This window comes from Scomber scombrus, chromosome 14 (assembly GCF_963691925.1).
Source record: "Scomber scombrus chromosome 14, fScoSco1.1, whole genome shotgun sequence".
NCBI lineage: Eukaryota > Metazoa > Chordata > Actinopteri > Scombriformes > Scombridae > Scomber > Scomber scombrus.
The window spans coordinates 71,675-96,187 of NC_084983.1; the positions used below are offsets into that span (position 1 = coordinate 71,675).

General features: G+C 39.4%; 1 protein-coding gene and 1 pseudogene across 2 annotated transcripts in view; one reads left to right on the forward strand and one right to left on the reverse strand.

The window, feature by feature from the left end:
* Positions 1-490: 490 nt before the first annotated feature.
* LOC133994302 (zinc finger BED domain-containing protein 5-like) lies at positions 491-2,234 on the reverse strand (annotated as a pseudogene).
* An 879-nt stretch (positions 2,235-3,113) lies between these two features.
* LOC133993740 (mitochondrial fission factor) overlaps positions 3,114-24,513 on the forward strand; it is a 28,485-nt gene continuing 7,085 nt past the window's right edge. The window contains exons 1-6 of one of the 2 annotated variants that reach the window (XM_062432783.1): positions 3,114-3,195; positions 4,102-4,283; positions 5,218-5,342; positions 11,452-11,558; positions 16,080-16,277; positions 24,283-24,366. In XM_062432783.1, coding sequence (XP_062288767.1) covers positions 4,106-4,283; positions 5,218-5,342; positions 11,452-11,558; positions 16,080-16,277; positions 24,283-24,366 — 692 coding nt within the window. In that variant the 5' untranslated portion in view covers positions 3,114-3,195; positions 4,102-4,105. Of the gene's footprint in view, positions 3,196-4,101; positions 4,284-4,578; positions 4,664-5,217; positions 5,343-11,451; positions 11,559-16,079; positions 16,278-24,282; positions 24,367-24,513 lie in introns of those variants that run through there. The other variant, XM_062432784.1, reaches the window with a different exon arrangement.

Genomic DNA, 24,513 nt, shown 5'->3' on the forward strand with positions numbered 1-24,513 from the left:
AGACCTAAGATTGAGCTTAATATGAATTATGCAGGAAGTTCACTTGTGTAGGCCTACAGTAGCCTAGGCCTATAAATCACCTTTGTATTCCCAACTTCTTCACAGGGTAATTAAAACAAAAAAAATGTTTTTAATCACTTTGATTTGAAAAATATAAAATAAACATTTTCAACATTTAGGCTTAGGACTGAACATATGGAGTAGGAAGATCACTTGTGTATTCAACAATATTAGTCCTACAAATCACTTTTGTATTAATCTCAAGTTATTGGGAAATCTTAACATTGCATGTTATTGTAATGTGGAAAAAGTCAACATTCAGGTAGGCTAGAAGGACTGAACTTAATATGAAGTAGGCCTATGCAGGGAACTCAATATTCAGAAATATTTAGCAAATAACTACTTTGTATTAGGCCTACTATGCCAACCGATTTATGTATTAATAAACAATAATCTGCCGAGAAAATGATTGCAAAGCAAAACATTGCACCTAATGTGAAGGCTGGTGTTGCATGGTGCCAACAAGATACTTAATGTCTGGCTCAATGGATGAAAGTCGAAGTCGAAGATCTGGCTCAACATTCAGTTTGTTTCTGTACTTGGTTTTCACGGCCACTAATGCAGAGAACCCGCTCTCACACAGGTACGTCGTTGGAAAGGGCATCAGGTATCGCACAGCTTTGTCGGCCAGGTCTGGGTACTCAGAGGCAACATGCAGCCAAAAGTTTATCAGATGCTTGTGCAAGAACACCAGCTTCAATGCGGTGTCGCAGGAGAGATCCAACAGTCCGTCTTGCTCTTTTGCGCTCAGGACAGCAAGGGCCTCGTCCTGAACTTCGAACGGATTTTCGATCCAACTGCACTGCCGGTCGAGGGCAGGGAAGTATTCGCGCAGTTGTGTTTTCAAACCCTCCAGGTGCTCTTTCACTGCATTTGTCACGGTGTTGGGAAGCCGTGTCTCCTCCTTTGTCAGAAAATCTGAAATGTTTTCAAAGGAGTCATAATTCCCCTGGTCGACTCGCTTCTTCCACTGCGCGAGTTTTCTTATGGTTGCCTCCACTTTGTGCTGGACCTTGAACACGCTGACAGCTGACCCCTGAAGAGCTAGATTCAAACTATTCAAGTGGCTGAAAATGTCGGCGAGATAAGCCAATTTAGCCAGCCACTCAAAATCATTGAAGCAGTGTGCAAGTTCAAACTTTGAGTTGAGGAAAACAGGCGCACTTCATCTCGAAGCTCGAACAGGCGCGTCAGCACCTTGCCCCTGGACAGCCACCGCACTTCAGTGTCTAACAACAGCTGCTTGTGATCGCTGCCCATCTCTCCACAGAGCACGCCAAATAAACGTGATTGCAGTGGACGGCTCTTGATGAAGTTCACGGCTTTCACTGCTTGGTCTAAAACAGTCTTTAGCTCCAGTGGCATTTTCTTTGCAGCCAGGGCTTCGCGGTGTATGCTGCAGTGGACAGAGCTGGCGAGAGGGGCCACCGCTTTCACTCGACTGACTACTCCGCTGTGCTGGCCCAGCATCGCACGCGCTCCATCAGTGCTCAGCCACATACATTATCTCTGAATTTTTTTCGTATCGGATGTAGGCAAGCAGGTTCGCTACGTTGGCAATGTCAGTCGATTCGTCCAGTTGGATGGCATAGAAACGGCTCGCTTTCACGTCCTGTATCAGCTGATCTAGCACATTGTCTGCCATGTCATCAATTCAGTGAAATGAGTTTAATAGGCTGTAATGCCTTCTCTCCCAACATCTTCTCCACTATAATTTTAGTACCTGGAAGAAGAAAAGTCTCGCCATCAGTGTGTGGTTTTCCGGTCTTAGCGATTAGCTCGGACAGCAGGTACGATGTTTCCACTGCAATTGCGTTGTCATTGCCCATAGCCCGACCTTCCATTACTTTTTTCTTGCTCTGATATTCCTTCAGCTTGTTCTCAAAGAACTGAAGAGGCTTGGTGACATACTCTCCATGTTTTGTTTCGAGATGACGGCGTAGTTTACACGGCTTCAGAGCCTCATTTGACAGTGTCTCCAAGCACACCAGACACAGCGGTAGTGGTTTAACCTCGGAGCCAGTCCAATGAAACCCCAACCCCAGATACTCATCGCTGTACTTTCGCCGGACCTTTCTTTTTTGTTTGGCAACAGGATGATCACTTGTAGATTCTGTATCTGTAATACTACTCTCGCTTCTTTTAAGTCGCCCTGTTGCTAACCAGCGATCCATTTTGCTGCTGTTTTTTTTAAGCTAGCTAGGTAACTAGCTTTGCTTTATCATCACTATAACAACGACCGGTCCGAACCGCAGCTGATTGTAGTCAGCAGCCAATCACAACCATCCCCCTTTGCTTTGAAAGATACTTCTTAAGACATACTCAACAATACATAAAATTCAGGAAATAACTTTTTTTAAATTTTTGGGGACACAGTCGCACACAACTATGATATTTTAGATTTTTAGAAAAGGATTTCGCGGCCCACCTGCCATACCGCCTATAGGTTGAAAACCACTGGTCTATGCTGTTTACCCATTGTTACACTGAATGACATTGATGACCCCCCCCCATTTTGGGACAGAAGTTATTCATGTTTTTAAATATTATAAATATAAAATAAGTTGCCCATTATTCTATATATTGTTGCAACCACTTACATAATCATGCCATGGGTGTCAATTTATATATTAGGATGATTTTCTACATAAAAAAAAAAAATTGTCATTAGAATTTAACTCCGGACAGTTACACTGAATGACATTTTTACACTTAAGAGCTCAATAACTCCCTTAATTTAATTCTTTGACGCACATTCTTCTGAGTAAAAAGAAGGGTAAGAGTGTTTTAATATTATATTTATACATATTTATCTTTTTACTTTAAATGAACACTAAATTTACACGTCTCGTCTTTGACCCATCTATCTATCTATCTATCTATCTATCTATCTATCTATCTATCTATCTATCTATCTATCTATCTATCTATCTATCTATCTATCTATCTATACACACACACACACACACACACACACACACACACATATGTATATATATATATATATATATATATATATATAAAATGTATTCTCTTATATTCTGAAAAATTGAGACCGGAAGTACTGACCTTATAGCACGTTTAGCAAAACACTATTTTGACAGTGACAAACTCACTTTGTGCTCTTTAACTCAGGTTTGTAGTAGTTTATAGTTACTTTACCTCTTACTTTACTTTTAAAGATAATATACCTGCTGTTTCTTGCCACAATATTGTGTCCTATCGTCAGTTATGAAATCTGACCTCTTGTTCGCTACTATCAGCAACCTGTTGCTAGCTAACTAGTTAGCTTCTCAGCTAGATGGTGTTACAGCAAGTGCCTTCTAAACAATGCTATGTACGTTTTGACATTGAATGGGACGGTAGAGTTTAAGGGATACAGACTCGCTCTGTCGTGCTAACTTAAGTTGGAATGTGTAACTTTATCATCAGCCGATGAAAGGAGCGGTGAAACAAGGCCAGTTGTCATCTTTAACTGGGAATCATGAGTAATATTTTACTGTTGCATAAGAAATTGCAAGGTTTTGTAGCGTCCAAAACGCTTGTGCCCATTAAATGTTTCTTTCGTCAGTTACGCTATGTGTGTATTATCCGGGAAAGAAAACGATTAATTGTTAAAACTCATATATCATTGTTTTTATTTTTATTTTTAATCTTTTAACTAATGTAAATGCCACAGTCTTAAAAAATCAAGCAACTGTATAGAATCTGACTGATATTCTGAAGTGTATGACAATGCTGGACTGCATGGAATATATACAATCCATTTATTTATAAAAGTCAAAGAAAAATAAGTATTGAGCCTCTTGTAATGAATGTACAAGAGAGAAGAATTTACATTTGCTTCTGCAGGTGCAGTTGAAATGTTTTTGCACTACAATGTTATTAAAAGCACATGATAAACACAAGATAAATACATAACTGAGAAGAATTCTTTATAATGTAGAAGATTCGCAAGACTTCTCACCAAGATGCTTAAACTAGAAATGTTACTTTGTAAAGGTATGTTCACATGATGATGTCATTTACTTTGCACCAAAGGGAGATGTCCCAGGGCCCTGGCTGCGATTCAGCCTTCATGGAGGCCGTTAACAAAAATATGTGTGTGCCAGAGCATCTGAGTGTTGGCAGAGGACAGCAGTGGCTGGCGGAGGATGGAGAGCAGCCCATTGAGCCTCCACCTGCTTACACCATGCAGGTTCCTGATAGGCTGACGTATACAGGTTGGTGTTTAGTGTTTCTCAACCTGTGTTCCAAATCTGAACAATGCATGGAGACTGTTGGAGCTTCTGAGGTAAAATAACTTCCTTTTAAAGTTTGGTAATGTTCAGATAATGTTGAACTCCTACAGATGGGTTTTTATAGTATACAATTTTAATCGCTAGAGACGCTTTTGTCTATCAAATATTTTTTTAAATGTTTTAATTAAGTTCACAACACTCAGCATGTGTGCATAAACTGTGTTTGCCACACTACGCATGTTCTCCAGCCATTGCCACCTTTGTCTCAAAAATCCAGAGATTAACCCTGGCGTGTGGATGAGAAACTACCCCTGATGAGTAGATTGGAACCTTGCATGGCAGCCTGTCATTGGTATATGAATGTACGTGTAAATGGGTGAATGTGGCTTGTAGTGTAAAAGCACACTGATTTTTCAGTGATTTACTCACCCATTATTGTACATATTTTCATTTTGTTTTCTGAAGAATGTGACATTTTGAAATGCTGTGGGATTGTTTATCCAACTTGCGTAAATTCTGCAACCAAGGTTTATTTATAGAGACGTTTTAAGCTCTGTGTTGTCATATGGCTCAATAACCAAGGGTAACTGCTGCTCTTTGTATTCACTCTCTTTTTTCACTCTCTTTTTCTGACAAAACTCTTCAAATTTATGATGATCCAGAGTTTTACAACTGGGTTTTTTTTTTCAGGTTCCACCATGAAAGCCAGATTTCTGCTAATTCGTTGTCTCTACTTTACAAAACAAAATTGAACTTGATTTCCTAATTTTGTTTGCCATGTATGTTGTCAAAATAGTGTTAAAATCCAATCCTTGTAATAGTTGTGCATTTTTGAAACCTGAGCATACATCGTCCATGATTCAAAGTCTCATTCTGTCTTCTTTCTTAAACTTCTTTTTAAATATATCACCCACAGAAGCCCCGGATATGAACCCCAGACCTCTGTTCACCCCATCCAAGCCGACTATCTGCGGCCCTAAGGGTTTGGAGCCATGCTTTGAAAGTCTGTCTGGAGAGGTCTTCTACAGAGAAATACTGCAGGTAAAACTACCACAGTATTAATTTTTTCTTTATCGCACAAATTAGCAAAGCCATTAAAACCATTATGGTAACTGCCATAAAAAATAATTTAAACCTCAAATGTTCTAAAATAATTGGTTCTTACCCTATTGATGCGAATATAAGGCAACCCTGATTATGAGATGAACCCCCTTTTTCCAACTTAGTTTTTGGTAAAATACATTTTGAATATAACTTACATCCACTTTCTCATTTAATCTTTATCTTTATCAACCAGTCTTTATTTATATAGTGCCAAATCAAAACAAAAGTTATCCCAAGGCACTTTTCAAATAGAGCAGGGGCCTCATGTACAAAGACGTGCGTGGATTTCCTACTGAAACATGGCGTACGCTCAAACCCAGAAAACGTTGTATGCACAAAAAAATCCAGATGTATGAATCTGTGCGTATGAATGAATCCAAGCACATTTCCTTTGTACATCCTAATCAACGTGGAATTGATTGAGTGCACACCCGACCCCTCCCTGTCCACGCCCCCATTTAAATACGCAAATCATATTTAAATTGCCCTCCACCTGAGATTCCCCTCTCTGCACGATCAGAAAATTAAAACAAAAGAATGGGTAAGACGGGGAAAAAAGAAGAACTTCACAGAAAGCGAATTAGAGACGCTACTCACTGAAGTGGAGGCGCGCAAAAATGTACTCTTTGGCACACTGTCCTCCGGCATAAACAATAAACGCAAGAGGAGTGAGTGGGAGAGTGTGTGTGAGGCTGTCAATGCTGTGGGGTCAGAATAGCACACACGCTGAATTGAAAAAGAAGTGGTCCGACATCAAGGTGGATGTGAAGCGGAGGACGGCTGCCCACCGCCAAAGTGTGGCCAAAACAGGCGGGGGTACAGAGAAGAGGGGCCCACCCCGTTTGAACAGAGAGTCGCCGCAATCGTGGGTGACACTACTCTCTCAGGGGTCGTAGGAGCACATGTGGGTGACTCTGATTACCCCCAAGGATCACACATTATTGTTGCAAATTAATGCAGAAGTGCGCAGGGGAAAAGGTGAGGCTGATTAAGACATTTCACACTTTACGCACAGGGTTATTAACATGAGTACTCTGCACACAGAGACAATCGGGCTTGTTAGAAAGATCTGAAGCTGTATTTTAACCAGCAAGTCACTAACTGTAACCACTGACTATTAACGATGCTGTGAAGACGGGATAGTATTTGGGGGCGCACATGCTCAATGCGCATCACGGGGATTAATATTACCCATCGCGCACAGTTCCAGCTTGTCTGTTCCCAACCATGCTGTTACTCAGAATCGTGCGTTGAACCAGGCCACCTCGCCACAATGTTGGTTAATTGCATTTGCGCATCACATATGATCTGTACATTGATCGAATGCAAATGTTTCCTGTTGACATATACAAATTCATCATGTGATGGCGCTTTTATAGCAATGTGTGTGCAGTCGATAGCTCCGATTACATTAGGAAAACCGGCTCTCGCTGCAAATTGCGCTTTAATGTTGACCTGTTCAGCTGCATTGTATGGGAATTTGATATAGACCTGGCTGACATGCGGATAATTCCGTCCCACACGGCTGGCATGGCTCGGCTATGGAACCTAAAGCGGCTGATGAGCCAGTTGTCATCATGTGCCATTAAATCCTCTGTCCCTGAACACACGCTCTCTTCATATTGCACCATTTACAATACTTTAACAAACTCCTCCTACAGCTTTGACTCCAGAGACTTCAGATTCGATCTGTATCATCTTCAGACCTTGACGATGAAAACTTGTGCTATGCATTCGCCTGCGTTATACCTGGTGGGCGTGGCAGTCGTTTGTTTATATAAACAAACAACTCCTTATAACTCCTCCATACTTTTAGGATGTTTATAAATGCAACGCGTGAAATGTCACACCTGGTGAGGACGTTTCAATTTTCTCATCATTGGGCGTGGGTGTGGCAAGGGGGCTCCATAGCGCCCCCTAACAGCAGTTCATGTGACCACAAACTTTTCTGATCTTCGTGAAATTTACAGGACTCATAGCACTCATTGGTAAACCCCCAAATACATTTTTTCAAAATTTTCGCTCAAAAAAGCCCACATAGGTTCACACTCAGGAGCACTTTCATTTTAGACCACAACTGCCCCTGGGTGTGGCACAACAGCTCAGTAGCGCCCCCTAATGCCATTATCCATTTTGTACATATGAACAAAGTCCTAAACACGCTAAATTGTACACATATGTCAACAGTCATGACTATTGACTACTGAGACAGTTTGGGACTTTTAAGTGACAAGATGGCTCCACAGCGCCCCCTGGAAGATTTCAAAGTTGAAGTCCGGCCTTCCACATTCACATAGAGAAAGGAAATCGATAAGGCCTATGTATTATGTCCAGATGCACAAAAAAGCCTCTTGGAGCCATACCCTAACTCCAACAGAAAGTCATCCATTATGTCAAGAAGTCATCCACATTCATTTGTATTAACAACTCATCCTGATTCATTTGTGCTCTTAGTTTGCCATCTAATGGAGACATTAACCCCATCACACAATATTCAATAAAAGGAGCAGGAGCAAAGACCTTTACATGCCTACTGTGACCATCCTGCGACTGCAGGACGGTCACACACAGCGGCGTGTTACAGTTGGCGGTCGAAATGGGAGGTGCGAGGGCCCGTTCGACGCTGCTTGCAGTTTTTCTAGTTTTTCTTGTTATTATATATACAGTTGGGCAAAAAAGTATTTAGTCAGCTACCAATTGTGCAAGTTCTCCCACTTAAAAGATGAGAGATGCCTGTAATTTTCATCATAGGTACACTTCAACTATGAGAGACAGAATGGGGGGAAATAATCCAGGAAATGACATTGTAGGATTTTTAATGAATTAATTGGTAAATTCCTCGGTAAAATAAGTTTTTGGTCACCTACAAACAAGCAAGATTTCTGGCTCTCACAGACCTGTAACATCTTCTTTAAGAGGCTCCTCTGTCCTCCACTCGTTACCTGTATTAATGGCACCTGTTTGAACTAGTTATCAGTATAATAGTCACCTGTCCACAACCTCAAACAGTCACACTCCAAACTCCACTATGGCCAAGAGCTGTCAAAGGACACCAGAAACAAAATTGTAGACCTGCACCAGGCTGGGAAGACTGAATCTGCAATAGGTAAGCAGCTTGGTGTGGAGAAATCCACTGTGGGAGCAATTATTAGAAAATGGAAGACATACAAAACCACTGATAATCTCCCTCGATCTGGGGCTCCACGCAAGATCTCACCCCGTGGGGTCAAAATGATCACAAGAACGGTGAACAAAAATCCCAGAACCACACGGGGGGACCTAATGAATGACCTGCAGAGAGCTGGGACCAAAGTAACAAAGGCTACCATCAGTAACACACTACGCCGCCAGGGACTCAAATCCTGCAGTGCCAGACGTGTCCCCCTGCTTAAGCCTTATGTCCAGGCCCGTCTGAAGTTTGCTAGAGAGCATTTGGATGATCCAGAAGAGGATTGGGAGAATGTCATATGGTCAGATGAAACCAAAATAGAACTTGTTGGTCAAAACTCAACTGTCGTGTTTGGAGGAGAAAGAATGCCGCGTTGCATCCAAAGAACACCATACCTACTGTGAATTAAGGGGGTGGAAACATCATGCTTTGGGGCTGTTTTTCTGCAAGGGGACCAGGACAACTGATCCGTGTAAAGGAAAGAATGAATGGGGCCATGTATCGTGAGATTTTGAGTGAAAACCTCCTTCCATCAGCAAAGGCATTGAAGATGAAACGTGGCTGAGTCTTTCAGCATGACAATGATCCCAAACACACCGCCCGGGCAATGAAGGACTGGCTTCGTAAGAAGCATTTCAAGGTCCTGGAGTGGCCTAGCCAGTCTCCAGATCTCAACCCCATAGAACATCTTTGGAGGGAGTTGAAGGTCTGTGTTGCCCAGCGACAGCCCCAAAACATTACTGCTCTACAGGAGATCTGCATGGAGGAATGGGCCAAAATACCAGCAACAGTGTGTGAAAACCTTGTGAAGACTTACAGAAAACGTTTGACCTCTGTCATTGCCAACAAAGGGTATATAACAAAGTATTGAGATGAACTTTTGTTATTGACCAAATACTTATTTTCCACCATCATTTGCAAATAAATTCTTTAAAAATCAGACAATGTGATTTTCTGGATTTTTTTTTCTCATTTTGTCTCTCATAGTTGCGGTATACCTATGATGAAAATTACAGGCCTCTCTCATCTTTTTAAGTGGGAGAACTTGCACAATTGGTGGCTGACTAAATGCTTTTTTGCCCCACTGTATGTTGAAATAAATTTGGTTTGTTCTATGTAGTCATATTATCTTCTGTAATATTGTGTTATTTTTAAATAAGCCCATTTTGGGTTTTCAAAAACATTCACCAAAAAAGACAGATAATGACAGATAATACCTGTGTATTATCTGTCATTATCTGTCTTTTTTGGTGAATGTTTTTGCAAAAATAAAATAAAAATAAATAAATAAATAAAAGACTATGACTAAAACTAAATCAAAATTTGCTGTAAAAATTAACACAGGTCCAGACCATATTCTATAATTTAATTTAAATAGACCCAAAATTCCCACATGAGCAGCACTAGGCAATAGTGGCAAGGAAAAGCTCCCCTTTAACAGGAAGAAACTTGGTTGTAATGTTGTGTCAAATTAAAGTTAAATACGTTGTTGCAGAAATGACAAAATGATCTAAGATGAGGTATGTCTTTTTTATACTTCTAACATTGCTGACCTTCGTGAGAAAGTATTAACCCCCCCACAACCGAGTGAATTTCATCATCAGCTTTCTTTCAAAACAACATTACCTCATTTTCTTGGCACCCATCGATATGGTGGTACAACTTCTTTGTTTTGGTTGCTGCTTCACCCAACTTATTCTTGGCATGAAATTCTTCATTCGTGATCAGTTTTCAGTACTTAGTTTAGTTTAGTTTAGTTTTAGTTAGTAGTTCAGTGTCCCACTGATCACTTTAGCTACTGTTCAGTTGCTTCAAACAGCGTCCACTACAGGCCATTTCAATTTCAATACTGTCCCATTGCTTTTCTGACTGCATTCTTTTTTTAAATAATAATAAAAGTATGGTATATTTAATCACATACATTTTAGTTTATATTTATCAAATCAAAAGTGCTTATGCAATCAGTAAGTGCAGAATCACATACATCTCTCTCTCAATTTTACACCACAGTAGGTAGGCAGTCATCTGCCTTGACTGGTTAGGGTTGAAGGAAAGAGAGGGAAAGAGGGAGAAGGAGAGAGAAAGAGGAGAGGGAGAGAGGAGAGGGAGGCACAGTGACAAACAACATTGAAAATAAAATCACATTGTCCATTATTTCGATGGACAGGGTCGTAAAAATACTGTATTTAATTTATTATTACTCATTTATCAACGCCATCACAATTATCGGGCTTTTTAAAGAAAAATTTTGAACACTACTGCTGTGACATTTTCCTAAAGTATGTAATGATGGCTAAGTCTCTTTTATATTATACTGAAATCATATGAAATCAAATCCCAACAGAAATGATCTCAGGGCATTTTTCACAAAAAGCATGTCTTTATTTTACAGAGACCCAACATTCCCCCATAAGCAGCACTTGGTGACAGTGGCAAGGAAAAACTTTCCTTTAAGGGGAAGAAACATTAGGCAAAACCATGCTCTACTTGGGCGGCAATCTGCATTGACTGGCTGTGTTGAGAGAGAAAGAGAAGGGGAGAGGCAAGAGACACAGCGATGCACAGCAACAACAATAATGATAATAACAATGATGATTATAACATAATAATAGCAGGCATGGATGTCAACTAGGACAATGGAGGTCCCTGCAGCCATAGTCCATGGAAGCCTGTGTCCATAACTAGGGGGTCCACAACCCTGATCCACAGGAACCTGCTGTCAAACTAGATTCTGTAACCTTATTTTCTGTTTCTATCGTCAGTAACAAAGAGCAGATGTCACTTCTTTCAAATCCCTACACAGTTTTGTCACAGCTGTAAAAAAAAAAAAGAAAAAAAAAAAAAAGCTCCTGTCTGATATTTTTTCCTGTATGACAGAGTCCCATACGGAGATCTCACAGTGACCAAAGCTTTGGCAGGACACCAACTGGCACACCGACCCAGCTGAAACAGGCGCTTGCATTGCCCAGATACCCATCCAGCTTGTAAGTAATGTGAAATTACCCATGTAGTTTATATCAGTGGTAGAACTTAATTTGTATTTGTATAGCACCTTTCATACAAGAAATGCAGCTCAAAAGAAATTAAATGCACCAAGTGCTTCACTAGTTTTTGCAGATTTGTTGGTGACAAACCTGTACACGCCCAAATGAAAACTGAATATTATTTACACGGGTTGCCAGCATAAATGGGCACTGATAAAGTGTCTTCCTAGTCTTACGACCACTCACAGTGCTTTTACACTACAAGCCACATTCACCCATGTACACGTACATTCATACACCAGTGACAGAGGCTGCCATGCAAGGTTCCAATCTGCTCATCAGGAGGAGTTTCTAATCATTCACACACCAGGGTTTTCACTGGATTTCTTGAGACAAAGGTGGCAATGGCTGGACAACATGCGTAGTGTGGCAAACACAGTTTGTGTTGTGCACTTAAATTTAAAAAAAAAAAAAAAAAAGATTTGATAAACCAAACACATTTTATACTAAGATAGAACAAAAAGATGAAAAATTAAGGTTGTGACAAATGACAGTGTTTATTTTATAGGCCTTGGACAATATAAATATCTCCTAGTTCAATACTGTAAGGATACCTGGGTGCTGATAGGATTTAGAATCAATTGTTGATTGAATGACTAGAAAAGGGGGCACTATTATCAGTCTCTTTCCCAGTATACTGTGTGTATGTGTGTTTAGTCCTCTGAAATACATTATGAAACATAACTGGAAATTATGATAAATGCCCGGAAGCATTTTTATTTTAAGAATTTAACTGCATGCATTAATTAATGCATCTAGTAATTAATTAAATAATTCATGCATGGAGTCAGATTTGACTTATTCATTCTTCTTATTCATTACTGCTGGAGTTTGCTGCTCCACTCCACTAATGTTAGCCTCTGAAAGACGGCATAGAAAGTTCACAGTATACCTCATATTCGTCTTGCAAAGGTAATTATTTAGTCATTAAATCAAAAAATGCTGACGTTTTCGTTTTATTGATTAATCTGTTGATTAATTGTTTTGCTTAAATGTATTAAATTGCCCCAGGGCTACATTATTAAACCCCATATATTTGATAAATTCTGACATTACTGGTTCTTGTAGTTGTGCTGTTAACGTTTTTGTGTCATTTGTTCTCACGCTGCAGCGTCTCTGTGATGGGGGCTGAGCTCCTTCACACAGACAAACATAAGCATAATCATGTAGAACCACCATATTTCAATCTGCTCTGTCTGCAGTCAAGAAGAAGCTAAAATGAAAACTGGTTGTGTATTCAAACTGTTCAGCTTAGTTTGTCATGTATCTTAAAATGTGGCAAATTCTTGTAAGTGCAGCTGCTGGCGAACAGTCCCTCCCTCTATCAGGGGTACCTGTAGCAGTGACATGAGCACAGAGGGGGGAAGACAAAGGACAGGAGCAATTACTGAATATGACTGGTGTCCTTTTTTCTTCATTCTTGCTGAACTTCAATCAGTGTTTTTATGTCAGGAATAGTATGTTTTTATTGTTATTTTAGATTTGTTTCCAGTGAGATATTGTTGAGTATATATAGTGACTTTGCTGTGTTAAACATTACTGTTGTTGCTCTAAAAACAGTATGTAGTTATATTAAAAGATAAATAAATTATAATCCTGTTCTGAATTTTTTTTTTTTGAAGTAATATGTTTTATTAAAAGCAATTATGCACAAGTGAAAAAAAACCAGGACGGAAAGCAACAAAGAACCTGAGTATTGCTAAGAGTAGTGGTCGTCAGTGTGTAGTCTGATTAAAACACCATGTGCAGTCTCATAATGGTAATATGAAAGTGACAAGAATACTGACTCATGTACATTCTGGTCCCAGAATAAGTACAGATTGTGTTATTTTATTTGTGTTTATTGTGTTATTTTTCTTCTAAAAAGTAGTTGGCTAAATAAAATAAGTAGGCCTATCAGTTTTTTCTTCAGTAAGGAGATAAATAGGAAGGTAACATGGTTTATTTTATACTCTTCATGCAGGGTGCCTTAAACAGGGATACAATGCAGCAGCTAGAATGCAGCAAATTGCACCATTCAAAAAAAGAAAAAGATTTTTAAAAAGTCATTTTTTGTGTGTATCTGCTTGTGTGTGTGCTTATAAGGTCAGTTTCCACACACAGCACAGGGATTAAACTTTAATTTCATAGTCAAACCTTACATACATATGAAACACAATAGATTTACATCAGTATGATATCATGACAGATTTGAGTGACAAAGTTTGGCCTTTTAATAATTTAAATGCTAATACATTATTTCTTCATCCAAAACACAGATTGATAATGGATTGATCTGGACTATTACAATGCACAGTCCAGTTTCAGTAGCATGAACTTATATTTGTGTATCAGTCTTATGTAATAAATAAAAATAATGTCAATAACTTAATCAGATACCTAAAGGTACTGATAATTCAAGCATCATAGCTCTTGCAATATTTCATCATCGAAACATGGAGCTACAACATTAAAGCTACCCTTTCCTTTGTTACATTTTTACAAATGTTTTTGTTTAGGTTAAAATGCTAAGGTAATGGCACTCTAAAATGTTAGAGAGATCCACCAGGCATAGAAACTAATCATTATTCCATTTTCATAATATTCGGTGAAAACTCTGACCAATCATATCATTCGATCCGAAATGATGTGGTGGAGGGGAAGGGAGTGCGGGGTGGGACATAGGAGAGAGGAGGGGTTGTTACTGTTCAAGTTTTTTCAAAGTGCTGTGTGAAATGCAAGAAAGGTAAGAATCGCTTTAAGTACTTGAGCTAGTTGTGAGGTAGTTAATAGCGAACAAAACTTTGCACCAAGTATGATCTTTTAAAACTGGTGAATGTGGTGATGTCAGGTTACAAGACCTCCTAAAAAAATGTAGACATGTTCACAACTTTGAGGGTTTGTGAACAATCAGGGCCAAGATTTTTGACTTGTACTTAATACTTACTAAAGCCATCAATAGCAATTGCAAGTTAAGAGACAAAACAGGAAATGTTACAAATGATATAATGTGCAGTAGGCCCTCCCTTCCTAGTGAATGCCCTCATCTTTCTAATGCCATGTCCCCAGTACTTGTTAAAAATGTGAACTGCAGAGTTTGCGATAACATTGATGGATGAATAATAACATTATTAAGGGATAACTGCTTAAACCAGAGCCACACTGGTCTGGTCTTCACTGGTCGAATAGTACTTCTCATAACAAGTTAACTGATGTTCATGTAAAAATCAGTAGAGTACCCATGTTACACTTAAACACTGTAAAAGTCCATATGTAAAAGTCTATTGCAATACTCTATAAAACTAAGGACATTTTGGACCATAAATCATTATTTATTTTGTATTACTCACTCATTCTTTGCATTCATTACATACTGTATAGAGATATGGGGAAATACTTACAAAACTAATACAAATTGCATTTTTTTGTTGCAAAAAAAAGCTATAAGACTGGTTAACAAGGTTGAATATACACATCCCACCAATATGTTATTTGTGCACTCTCAAAATTTGAAGTTTATGGATTTGGTTAACTTTAAAACACTACAGTTAATGTATAGAGCACATTGTAAAACACTTCCAGACTGTATCCAAGTGTTATTCACAAAGAGGACAAGCACTTATCCACTGAGGGGAAATTTCATTTTTGAAAGGAAATGGTCAAGAACTAATATGAAAAGTAGATGTGTGTCAGTGTATGGAGTGAAGTTATGGAATGATTGTGACATTGAATTGAAAGAATGTAAAAATATGTTTTCATTTAAGAAATTATTTAAAACCAAAACATTAGAAAGTTATGTAAGAAGTGAATATGGGGATTTGTGAATTGTTGAAATCAAGCATCTGGATATTTATGCTTTTAGTTTGTTATGAGAACTTAAATTGTTAATTTATTTTACTTTGTCATGTTTAGAAAGGTCACTACTACTGATTTAAGTTTTGTTTTGAAGAAATGTAATTCATGTTTTAAAAGGTGTAGACAAAATAAGCGAATGAAAGGGAGATTAATTAATTTGAAAGAGAATCATATAGGAATGAGGAAAGAATGATGATATATTAAGTGTTTTGTTTATGTATCCTATCAGTTTTTCTCTTATCTTTGTTATTGTTTATTTTGTTTTGTTTGCATGAACATTTGTTCAAGAAATCATTCATTGAAATTTATGTTGTGAATGATCGGAAAAATAAAACGTACCTAACCTAACCTAAAATGAATTTTGAAATCTTTAGCAGTTACAGAAGCTGGTCAACAGAACTGTGGCTTTTACAGGACTGTTGTCCTGTATTCCATTAGCTCATACTGTACTTCCCACATAGTAATATTTGCCCTTTCTCCCTCTGTCCCTCACCTCTCTCCTTCAGACATCCTCTGTTCCTGGCAGTAAGCAGCTATCCCTGCTATGCATTTCTTACATCACTCATTTGTTCTTTCTCTTGTCTTTGTTATCCTCCCTTCTCCTCCTTCTCTCCTCATTGGCTGTAGTCAAGGTTCAGACGGTCCTCTCCACCAGTACTCCAGTGCTTCTCTTTCTGCCCAGACCACCGGCCCTCAGGCCCAGCCCCAGCCCTTCCCTGTTACCCCCCTCAGCCTCCTGTCTCCACAGTCTATGCTACAGGCTGCCAGGCAGCTGGGCCTGCAGACCTCCCGGCGCTTCCTGCAGACAGTCAGCGATAAATACAGGTCATATCTTTAAATAAGACGCTCTTGGACAGGAGTGTTTTGATGCCAAATTATTTCACTGAAAAAGACTTTTTTTTTCATAATGACATTGCTCTATGTAAAATAACTACATCTTGGGTAGCATCATAGAAATCTTTGGCATGTCCTGCTTTAACTTTACAATTAGCAGCCACGTCTAAACGTTAAATGCAACAGTTGACAGGTTATTCTACTATTTATAGAATTTAGATGAATAATTGTCTTACCTTGATGCGACAGGTTGATTGTCTGCTATCCAAGATGCTACGTCTTTTTTTTTTTCCCGGATAAAGAATGATGACATTCACTGTTGCCGCTGTTAGGATGCATCTCGGCGGCATATCACATTGGCCTATTAAAAGATGTTAAAAACGATTATTTTCCAATCCACAACATGTTTTTTTGTTTTTTTTCCCAAAAACTGCGTTCTGCAGAGAAGGGAGACTGGTGTTGATCACGGTTTGGAATGAAAGGGAGAAAACAGGACAGAGTAACACGGCGGATATCACTCATGTATATATATTATTATTTTTTAATTTTTTTTGAAGACGCTGTAAAGTGCTTTGGGAAACCCTGATGGTAGTGTGCTGTTTTGATTAAGAAATGGTAAGGTTGTTTTGCCATTGTGGGAATGTTGGGTCTCCTTAAATTAAATGAAAGATGATAGCATTTTTGCTGCTCTCATCTCAGTTAATTTTGGTATATTCTTCATTACAGCTGACATTTACCCACTGTGCATTTAAATTTTCACTATTTCTGCGAAAGCACACTTAACTCTCTCTTTCTCTCCTTCCCAACTGTGGAATAAGCAACTTTCTCATTAATGCCACAGTTCGTTACATACTATTCAGATCTGCTAGCTGCTTTTCAGCATAGCAGTTTAGCTTAGCAGCTCGCAACAGCTTCTCTCTCCCTCTTGCTTTCCTGCTCTCTCTTATTCGGTGTGTCATATGTTTAGCTATTCCTCTGCCTCATTTAGTGATAATAGTAAAAGTCATAAATGTAATTCATTTGCAGTGTTGGAGTTGAAGCTGTGTGGATTGGAACCATAGCTCCACACCATTGAAATCCAATTGCTAGTTACTGTAGCTAGCCTGCCCCCAGAAGTCAGTGCAGGCCAACCTAGTTATGGCCATACTCCCCCAGTAGTTCCCTAGCAGCCTGGAGGTTAGAGTGGCTGGTTGACTGTCTGAAGGAAGCATAGCCCTGATCAGAAGTCCTCTGTTCACCACCAATCAATTCACGTTTTTAACAGGTTCTCTCCACTCAGCAACAAACTGGCACATGTTTTGCTGTGCAGAGCAGAGTATGAGTGAATGAATAGATGCATTTTTTTTATTGTATTTATTTTTTTATATTTGAGCCTGGTCCATGAATGCACCTGCATTTTGTTGTATTTTTTGTACAATGACAATAAAGAATCTTATTTATTTAATAGTTCTTATACCTGCTGAGAAACCAACTCTGAAACCAACTGATTATTGGCAGCTCCAATGTGAGATATGTGAATTTTGCCACATTGGTGGACATAGTCAAAGTACCCCTGAGGCCAGAGCAGGCAACATAGAATACAATCTAAAACTGCTAGCTGAGGATGAGCATAAATATGTTGCTGATACAGTTATCATATATGTCAGTGATAATGACTCCTGATTATACCAATTAAAGGTCACTAAAATAAATGAGTCAGTGTGTACATGCAGAGACAATGATGTGGGCTTTATAGATAATTGGCAGACTTTCTGGGAAAGACCTGGTCTGATTAGGAGAGACAGCATACATCCCACTTTGGATGGAGCTGCTCTCATATTTAGAAAATATGGCTTAGTTTATTAGTAGACTGAAACCATGACAACCCAGAGTTAAGACCAGGAGGCAGAGCTGCAGTCCTACACACTTCCCTGCAAGCAAGCAGGCAAGTAAGCAAAGTTTTAACATAATATACCACATACTATGTAAATGCCTATCTGAACAATGGGTTTTTAGATGCTTTTTTAAAGAGTCGTGGTATCCAAGGACCTCAAGCTTATTTGGAGCTGTAGTCTCTAATTATTGATAAGTATTTCGTTGTTCAAAAATTTTGAAGTTCCAAAAAGATTCAATCAAAATCACCAGGAGTCGTCCAGCTGAATGCAGTTAGTTTTATTGTCGACAGCAAAACCTGGAGCCAACATAAACAGACAGAATCTATGTATAACTGACACAAAGAACTAAAAACTGGGGTCCCTTTTATACTGTCTTTATTGCTGACCTCTGCAAAAAGTTTCATCCCCCTCACATTGTGGAGTGAGTTTCAACCAATCAGCTTTCTTCCAAAACAACATGATCTCATTTTCTAGGCACCTGTCCTTAAGATGCCCCCAGCCACTTTTAGTGGCTGCTCCATTCTCCCCATTCACTCTATGCTTGCGGGTGCTTCCGGTCTCTAAGAGCCTGTTCGCTCGGCCTTGAGTTTTTTTCCTCACTCAGTGCTACCCACTATTCCCCACAGCTGCTGTTCAGCTGTGTCAGCAGTGTTTATCACAGGTTTCTTCAAGTTCAATATTACCCAATTACTTTTCTTACTGCATTCTTTTTCTATAGTAATAATAATAATAATAATATTAAAGCCGCAAGCGGCGATGGCGGGCCCTCGCTCACCCATGCCACCGCGGGGCCTGAGGCATGGCGGGGCTGTGGCGTGAAGCAGAAAGTGAGAAAAAACCTGGAAGGAGGCCAAAAATGCAATGTTTCGTTCATCCAGTAGGGGGCAGTCACAGGTAGTTACACATATGGTCTGGTGTGGTCTGGTGTGTTCAGGGCGGCCACTCATCAGTCATGTGAAGTTTGGAGTGATTTGGACAAAGCATGAAGGAGTTATGAGAGGTTGATGGTTCATCCACCAGGGGGCAGTAGAGTGTAACAAAACACAAGCGGTTGCGTTCAGGGTGGGACAGTGATTACACATGTGAAGTTTTGTGGAAATCGCACAATGATGATGTAAAATATGGCACTTCCTGTTTCCACTAGGGGGCGACACGAGTGAGATCGCCTATGAGCGAATGGAGACGTTGAGGTCGGCACCCTGGACCTGTGTACCAATTTTCATGATGATACGAGTTCAATAAAGCCATCAAAAAGCCAAACGTATTTTCATGGTGAGGAATTGATGGTCGCCGCGTCGCCACACGGACGCCATTACTCGTAGCTTCACAGTCTTCATAATGTAGCTTCACCAACTGGTTCTGAATGAAGTTGATGGGGTCAACTATGTATTTTTCATGAATTTAAGTTCACTTCCTGTTACCACCGGGGGGCGCTATGGGTTACGTGGGAAGTTAATATATCGGGACGTTCAGGGCGGAGCCATCATCATGTCCAGCAAGTTTGAAGCTGATTGGATGAAGTATGTGGGCGTGAGAGCCACTCGTATGTACATGGCGAGCACGCCAAAGTTAGTTGAGACCTGGCAGACACGCCCTTTGACCTACGGATGCGCAGAGCACAACTTAATCTCAGCTAGGTCTGGAGATGTTGCGTACCTAATTTGAACTTGATCGGGCGAACGCTGTGGGAGGAGTTAATTTTAGGCGGGAAAAATCAAAAGCAAAATGGCCGACTTCCTGTTGGGTTGAGGTCATGAGGTCAAGAGGCTTTTTTGCATATGTGGGTATAATACATATGTGTACCGAATTTTGTGAGCATAGGACAAAGTTAGCAAAATTCCCTATGGGCATTTTTGGACTTTGTAGGGGGCGCTATTCCGCCATTCTGCGTCGACCATGTGCGACCACCCAAAAATATCGAATTTCGGATGAGGCCGGACGTCCGTGCAAAAGTATAAGCATTTTCGCATTTGGGAAAGGGGCGAAATTGGGGCACGAAATGTCGGAATAATAATAATAATAATAATAATAATAATAAACATTACAATTTCAATAGGGCTTTCGCCAGGCGACTTGCAGTCGCCGCTCGGGCCCTAATAAAAGTGTGATATAATTACATACATTGTGGTTTTTATGCTTATTCAATCATAAGGTACTTATTCACTCAGTAAATACAGAATCACATGGGAGAAGAAGAAGAGAGAAAGAGAGACTGGCAAATAAAAAGATTAAAAAGACAGAAGGGAGTCCGCAGGTTCTTCATTTAACATAATGCCTTCAGATTTGATCATCTTTAGCAAATAGTAGTCAACAATCAAGTACCCTTTTAGCAGATACAACATTGTTCATTATTAGTAATTATCACCAAAATGTTACACTACATATCCCCCCTTTGTGACTTCATAGTCACACCAGTGGGTTTTTACTTTTTACTTCAAATACTTTGAATAATCTTTGGCTTTACTTTTACTTCATTTTTCATTGATTGTAGTCTAAAATGTTCAGTAATTTAATATTTCCAGTACATAACAACTTAAAAGAATTAGTAGCATGTGAGTCCTTTAAATAAGTGCTTTCCGTACTCGACGTGTGTAAAACAGAAATACATGTTATAGCTGTACTTCTCTATGTAATCAATCAATTCAGTGAGTTTTATTCCAGTTAATCATTTCAGTGAGTTTCGATGCAGTTCACACAAATGTTCCAGTGTTGGTCCTTTTCAAGCATACAATTCAGTCCTCATCAGTCTCTCTTTTGATTGGCATGTCACTGTCAGTTGGTGGCATTGTACTGACAGTGCAGGTAGATCCCTTTCTGCCATTACATGACAAGACAACATCCAGGCAGAAGTAGGAATATCATGCACTATTATGCATGGAACATCCCAGAAGTTAGCATACGAACCCCCGTGCAGGGTCTGATTATGCTCTATCACTCTCTTGGTCATGACCAGTTGATTTCTCAGGTGATCTTCATGGCCGATGAGACAGCCCATCTTCTGTTGCCAGTTTTCTCTTATTTGTTCTCTGTTCTCTCTTTCGAGGTCAATGAGCTACCATTTCTGCCGTTTCTGCTCACCAGTTTAATAATGAGAGAGAGAATTTTTTAGACCATTTTTTATTATTTTCTTCAAAGTCAGAAGTTTACATACACTAAGATTACTATGCCTTTAAACAATTTGGGAAAGCCCAGATGATGATGTCATGGCTTTGGAAGATTCTGGTTAATTGACAACATTTGAGTTAATTAGAGGCACACCTGTGGATGTGTTTTAAGGCACACCTCAAACACACTGCTTCCTGTGCGTGTGACATCATGGGAATATCAAAAGAAATCAGCCAAGATATCAGGAAGAGAATTGTGGACTTCCACAAGTCTGGGTCATCCTTGGGTACAATTTCCAGATGCCTGAAGGTCTGTTCAAACAATTATACGCAAGTATAAACTCTATGGGAATGTCCAGCCATCATACAGCTCAGGAGGGAGATGGGTTCTGTGTCCCAGAAACATACGTGCTTTGGTGCGAAATGTTCGTATCAACCCCAGAACAAAAGCAAAAGACCTTGTGAAGATGCTGGCTGAAACTGGCAAGAGAATGTCATCATCCACAGTGAAATGAGTCCTGTAACGACATGGGCTGAAAGGCCACTCAGCGAGGAAGAAGCCATTACTCCTAAAGCAACATAAAAAAGACAGAAAGACAGATTACAGTTTGCAAATGCACACAGGGACGAAGACCTTAATTTTTGGAGACATGTCCTGTCATCTGATGAAACTAAAATGGAACTGTTTGGCCATAATGACCATCGTTACATTTGGAGGTAAAAGGGGGAAGCTTGCAAGCCTGAGAACACCACCCCAACTGTGAAGTACGGGGGTGGCAAGATTCTTGTTGTGGGGGTGTTTTGCTGCAGGAAGGACTGGTGCACTTAACAAACTAGATGGCATCATGAGGAAAGAACATTATGTAGAAATATTGAAGCAACATCTCAAGACATCAGCCATGAAGTTAAAGCTTGGGTGCAAATGGGTCTTCCAAATGGACAGTGACCCTAAGCATACCGCCAAATTAGTTACAAAGTGGCTTAAGGACAACAAAGTGAATGTTTTGGAGTGGCCATCACAAAGCCCTGATCTCAATCCTATAAAAAATTTGTGGGCAGAGCTGAAAAGGCGTGTGCGAGCAAGGCGGCCTACAAACCTGACTCAGTTATACCAGTTCTGTCAGGAGGAATGGGCCAAAATTCCAGCAAACTATTGTGAGAAGTGGAAGGATACCCATAACGTTTGACCCAAGTTATACAGTTTAAAGGCAATGCTACCAAATACTAATGAAATGTATGTAAACGTCTGACTTTGAAGAAAGTCATAAAAAATGGTCTAAAAAATTATCTTTCTCATTTTTCTGGCATTAAGCAAATATAAATAATTTTGGTAATCCTAACTGACTAAAAAGAGTAAAAGTTTCGTCTGATATAAATTCAGACAGTGAGAAAAAAAAGGTTATGTGTCTTTTTATACAGTGAATGTAAACTTCTGGTTCAAACTAACATAACTGTAAGTAACAGAACTGAGTTTTTAGCATAGAATTGTAGATTTAAAGTGTAGAATTTGAAATAGGGGACATGGGTAAAATGCTAATTAATGTTTTAAATGATTTATCATAAATTTGCAATTAGGTCAATGCGCATGTGTGTTGCTTAGTAATAAAGAACATTTAACATTTAATTTTCGTACATATATATACAGGGTTCCCACGGTCATGAAATTCCTGGAAAAGTTATGAAATTAGAAAAACTGTTTTCCAGGCCTGGAAATGGTTTGGAATTAGGTGAATGTTTTGGAAAAGTTTTGAATTAGGTATGGCCCAATGGCTGCATGAACTTGGACCTCCCACTTTGACCATGTCAAAAATCAGTAGATTTATTTAATATGAATATACAAATCATCAATTTCTATATATAGCTTTTTAATATCTTCTAATTTGTGATCTGGGATGTAATTGCAAAATGCACCCATCATTTAGTGAGATCTAAGTGTCAAAACACCTGTTAAGAGGCTCCAGAATATAGGAAATGACTACTCTTTTAAAGGACCCCCTGACCCCCCTTCCCTTTTAACTGTCCCACCCACATTTCAAATGCGTCCATGCTGTACATGGTCAAGTTTCTTTCCTTAAAGTAGAAATTGAATAACAATGTCTTTGACGTATGGTCGTGACCATGAAACCCAACTTTCTTGAAAAGACCCCTTCAAATCTCGCTCTAAGGTTTTCTGAAAAGTTGACAGCTCTGGCTATGATGTTCTACAAAAGCCTCAACAAAGCTCTCCAACTGAAACAGTTGGACCTGACTGTCCAGATTTGGGTTGGGGGCAGGTAAAAACCTGATACTGTGCCCTATATTCACTATGTTGTTAAATTAAGTCATGGAAATGGGGTAGATTAGTTATGGAAAAGTTGTGTGGGAACCCTGTATATAATGTCCTGGGGACGGAAATGGCACTCTTTCAGTGGAATGACTCACATACCTACATGCCCACTAAAGAATGTACATTATAGGCCCCAAAGTAGGTTATAAATGAAGAATAAAACTGTTAACCTGTTACTCTAAAAATCTGAATAATCATAATCAGCGCTACTCAACCATCAACAAGGTTGCCGTAGCCCTGATATTAGCCATACAGCACTTTGAGTTCTACGTTGCAGGTAGTCAAAAGGAGTTGTTGGTTTATACAGACCCTAGTCTTTGTTAAGAAGTTTATAGGGAAGAGCTAGAGGCTATTTAGATGGAGTCTGGTGTTGCAACATCTTCCATGGGAAGCAAGTGGAAACACACTTTGAAGTGTAAAATCCAGAGTTCCCCTTTAATTTCTAATGTGTCACATGTAGCTCATTGGTATCACTAGATGTGTGTAAGTTATGAATTATATGACCCTGCGTCCTATTTCTCCAGATATCCGCTTCTAGGACTGATGCGTCTTTAGCTGCTGTATGTAGCTTTGCTCTCATATAACAAATGCACCTCGCTAACTACTCAAATCTTTGTATTCACCCATCTGGTCATGTTGTTGCAGTTCCATGAGCTTACTGTAGTTTCTCTTTCTGTCTTATTTGCATAAAGATTTAACAACCAAGAAGAGCATCCACCAGTGAGTGTCATGACGGATGTCCCTGCTTCAGCACACGTTGAGCACAGCAGGAAAAGGTAACTGAAGAAAAAGTTCATGAACCCTTTATAATTTTCTCTATTTCTGCATTAGTATGACCTAACCGTGATTCGATTTACATACAAGTCCTAAAAGTAAATAAACAAATGAGTCAAAAGCCTTACACCTGTTAATTTTTTTATTGA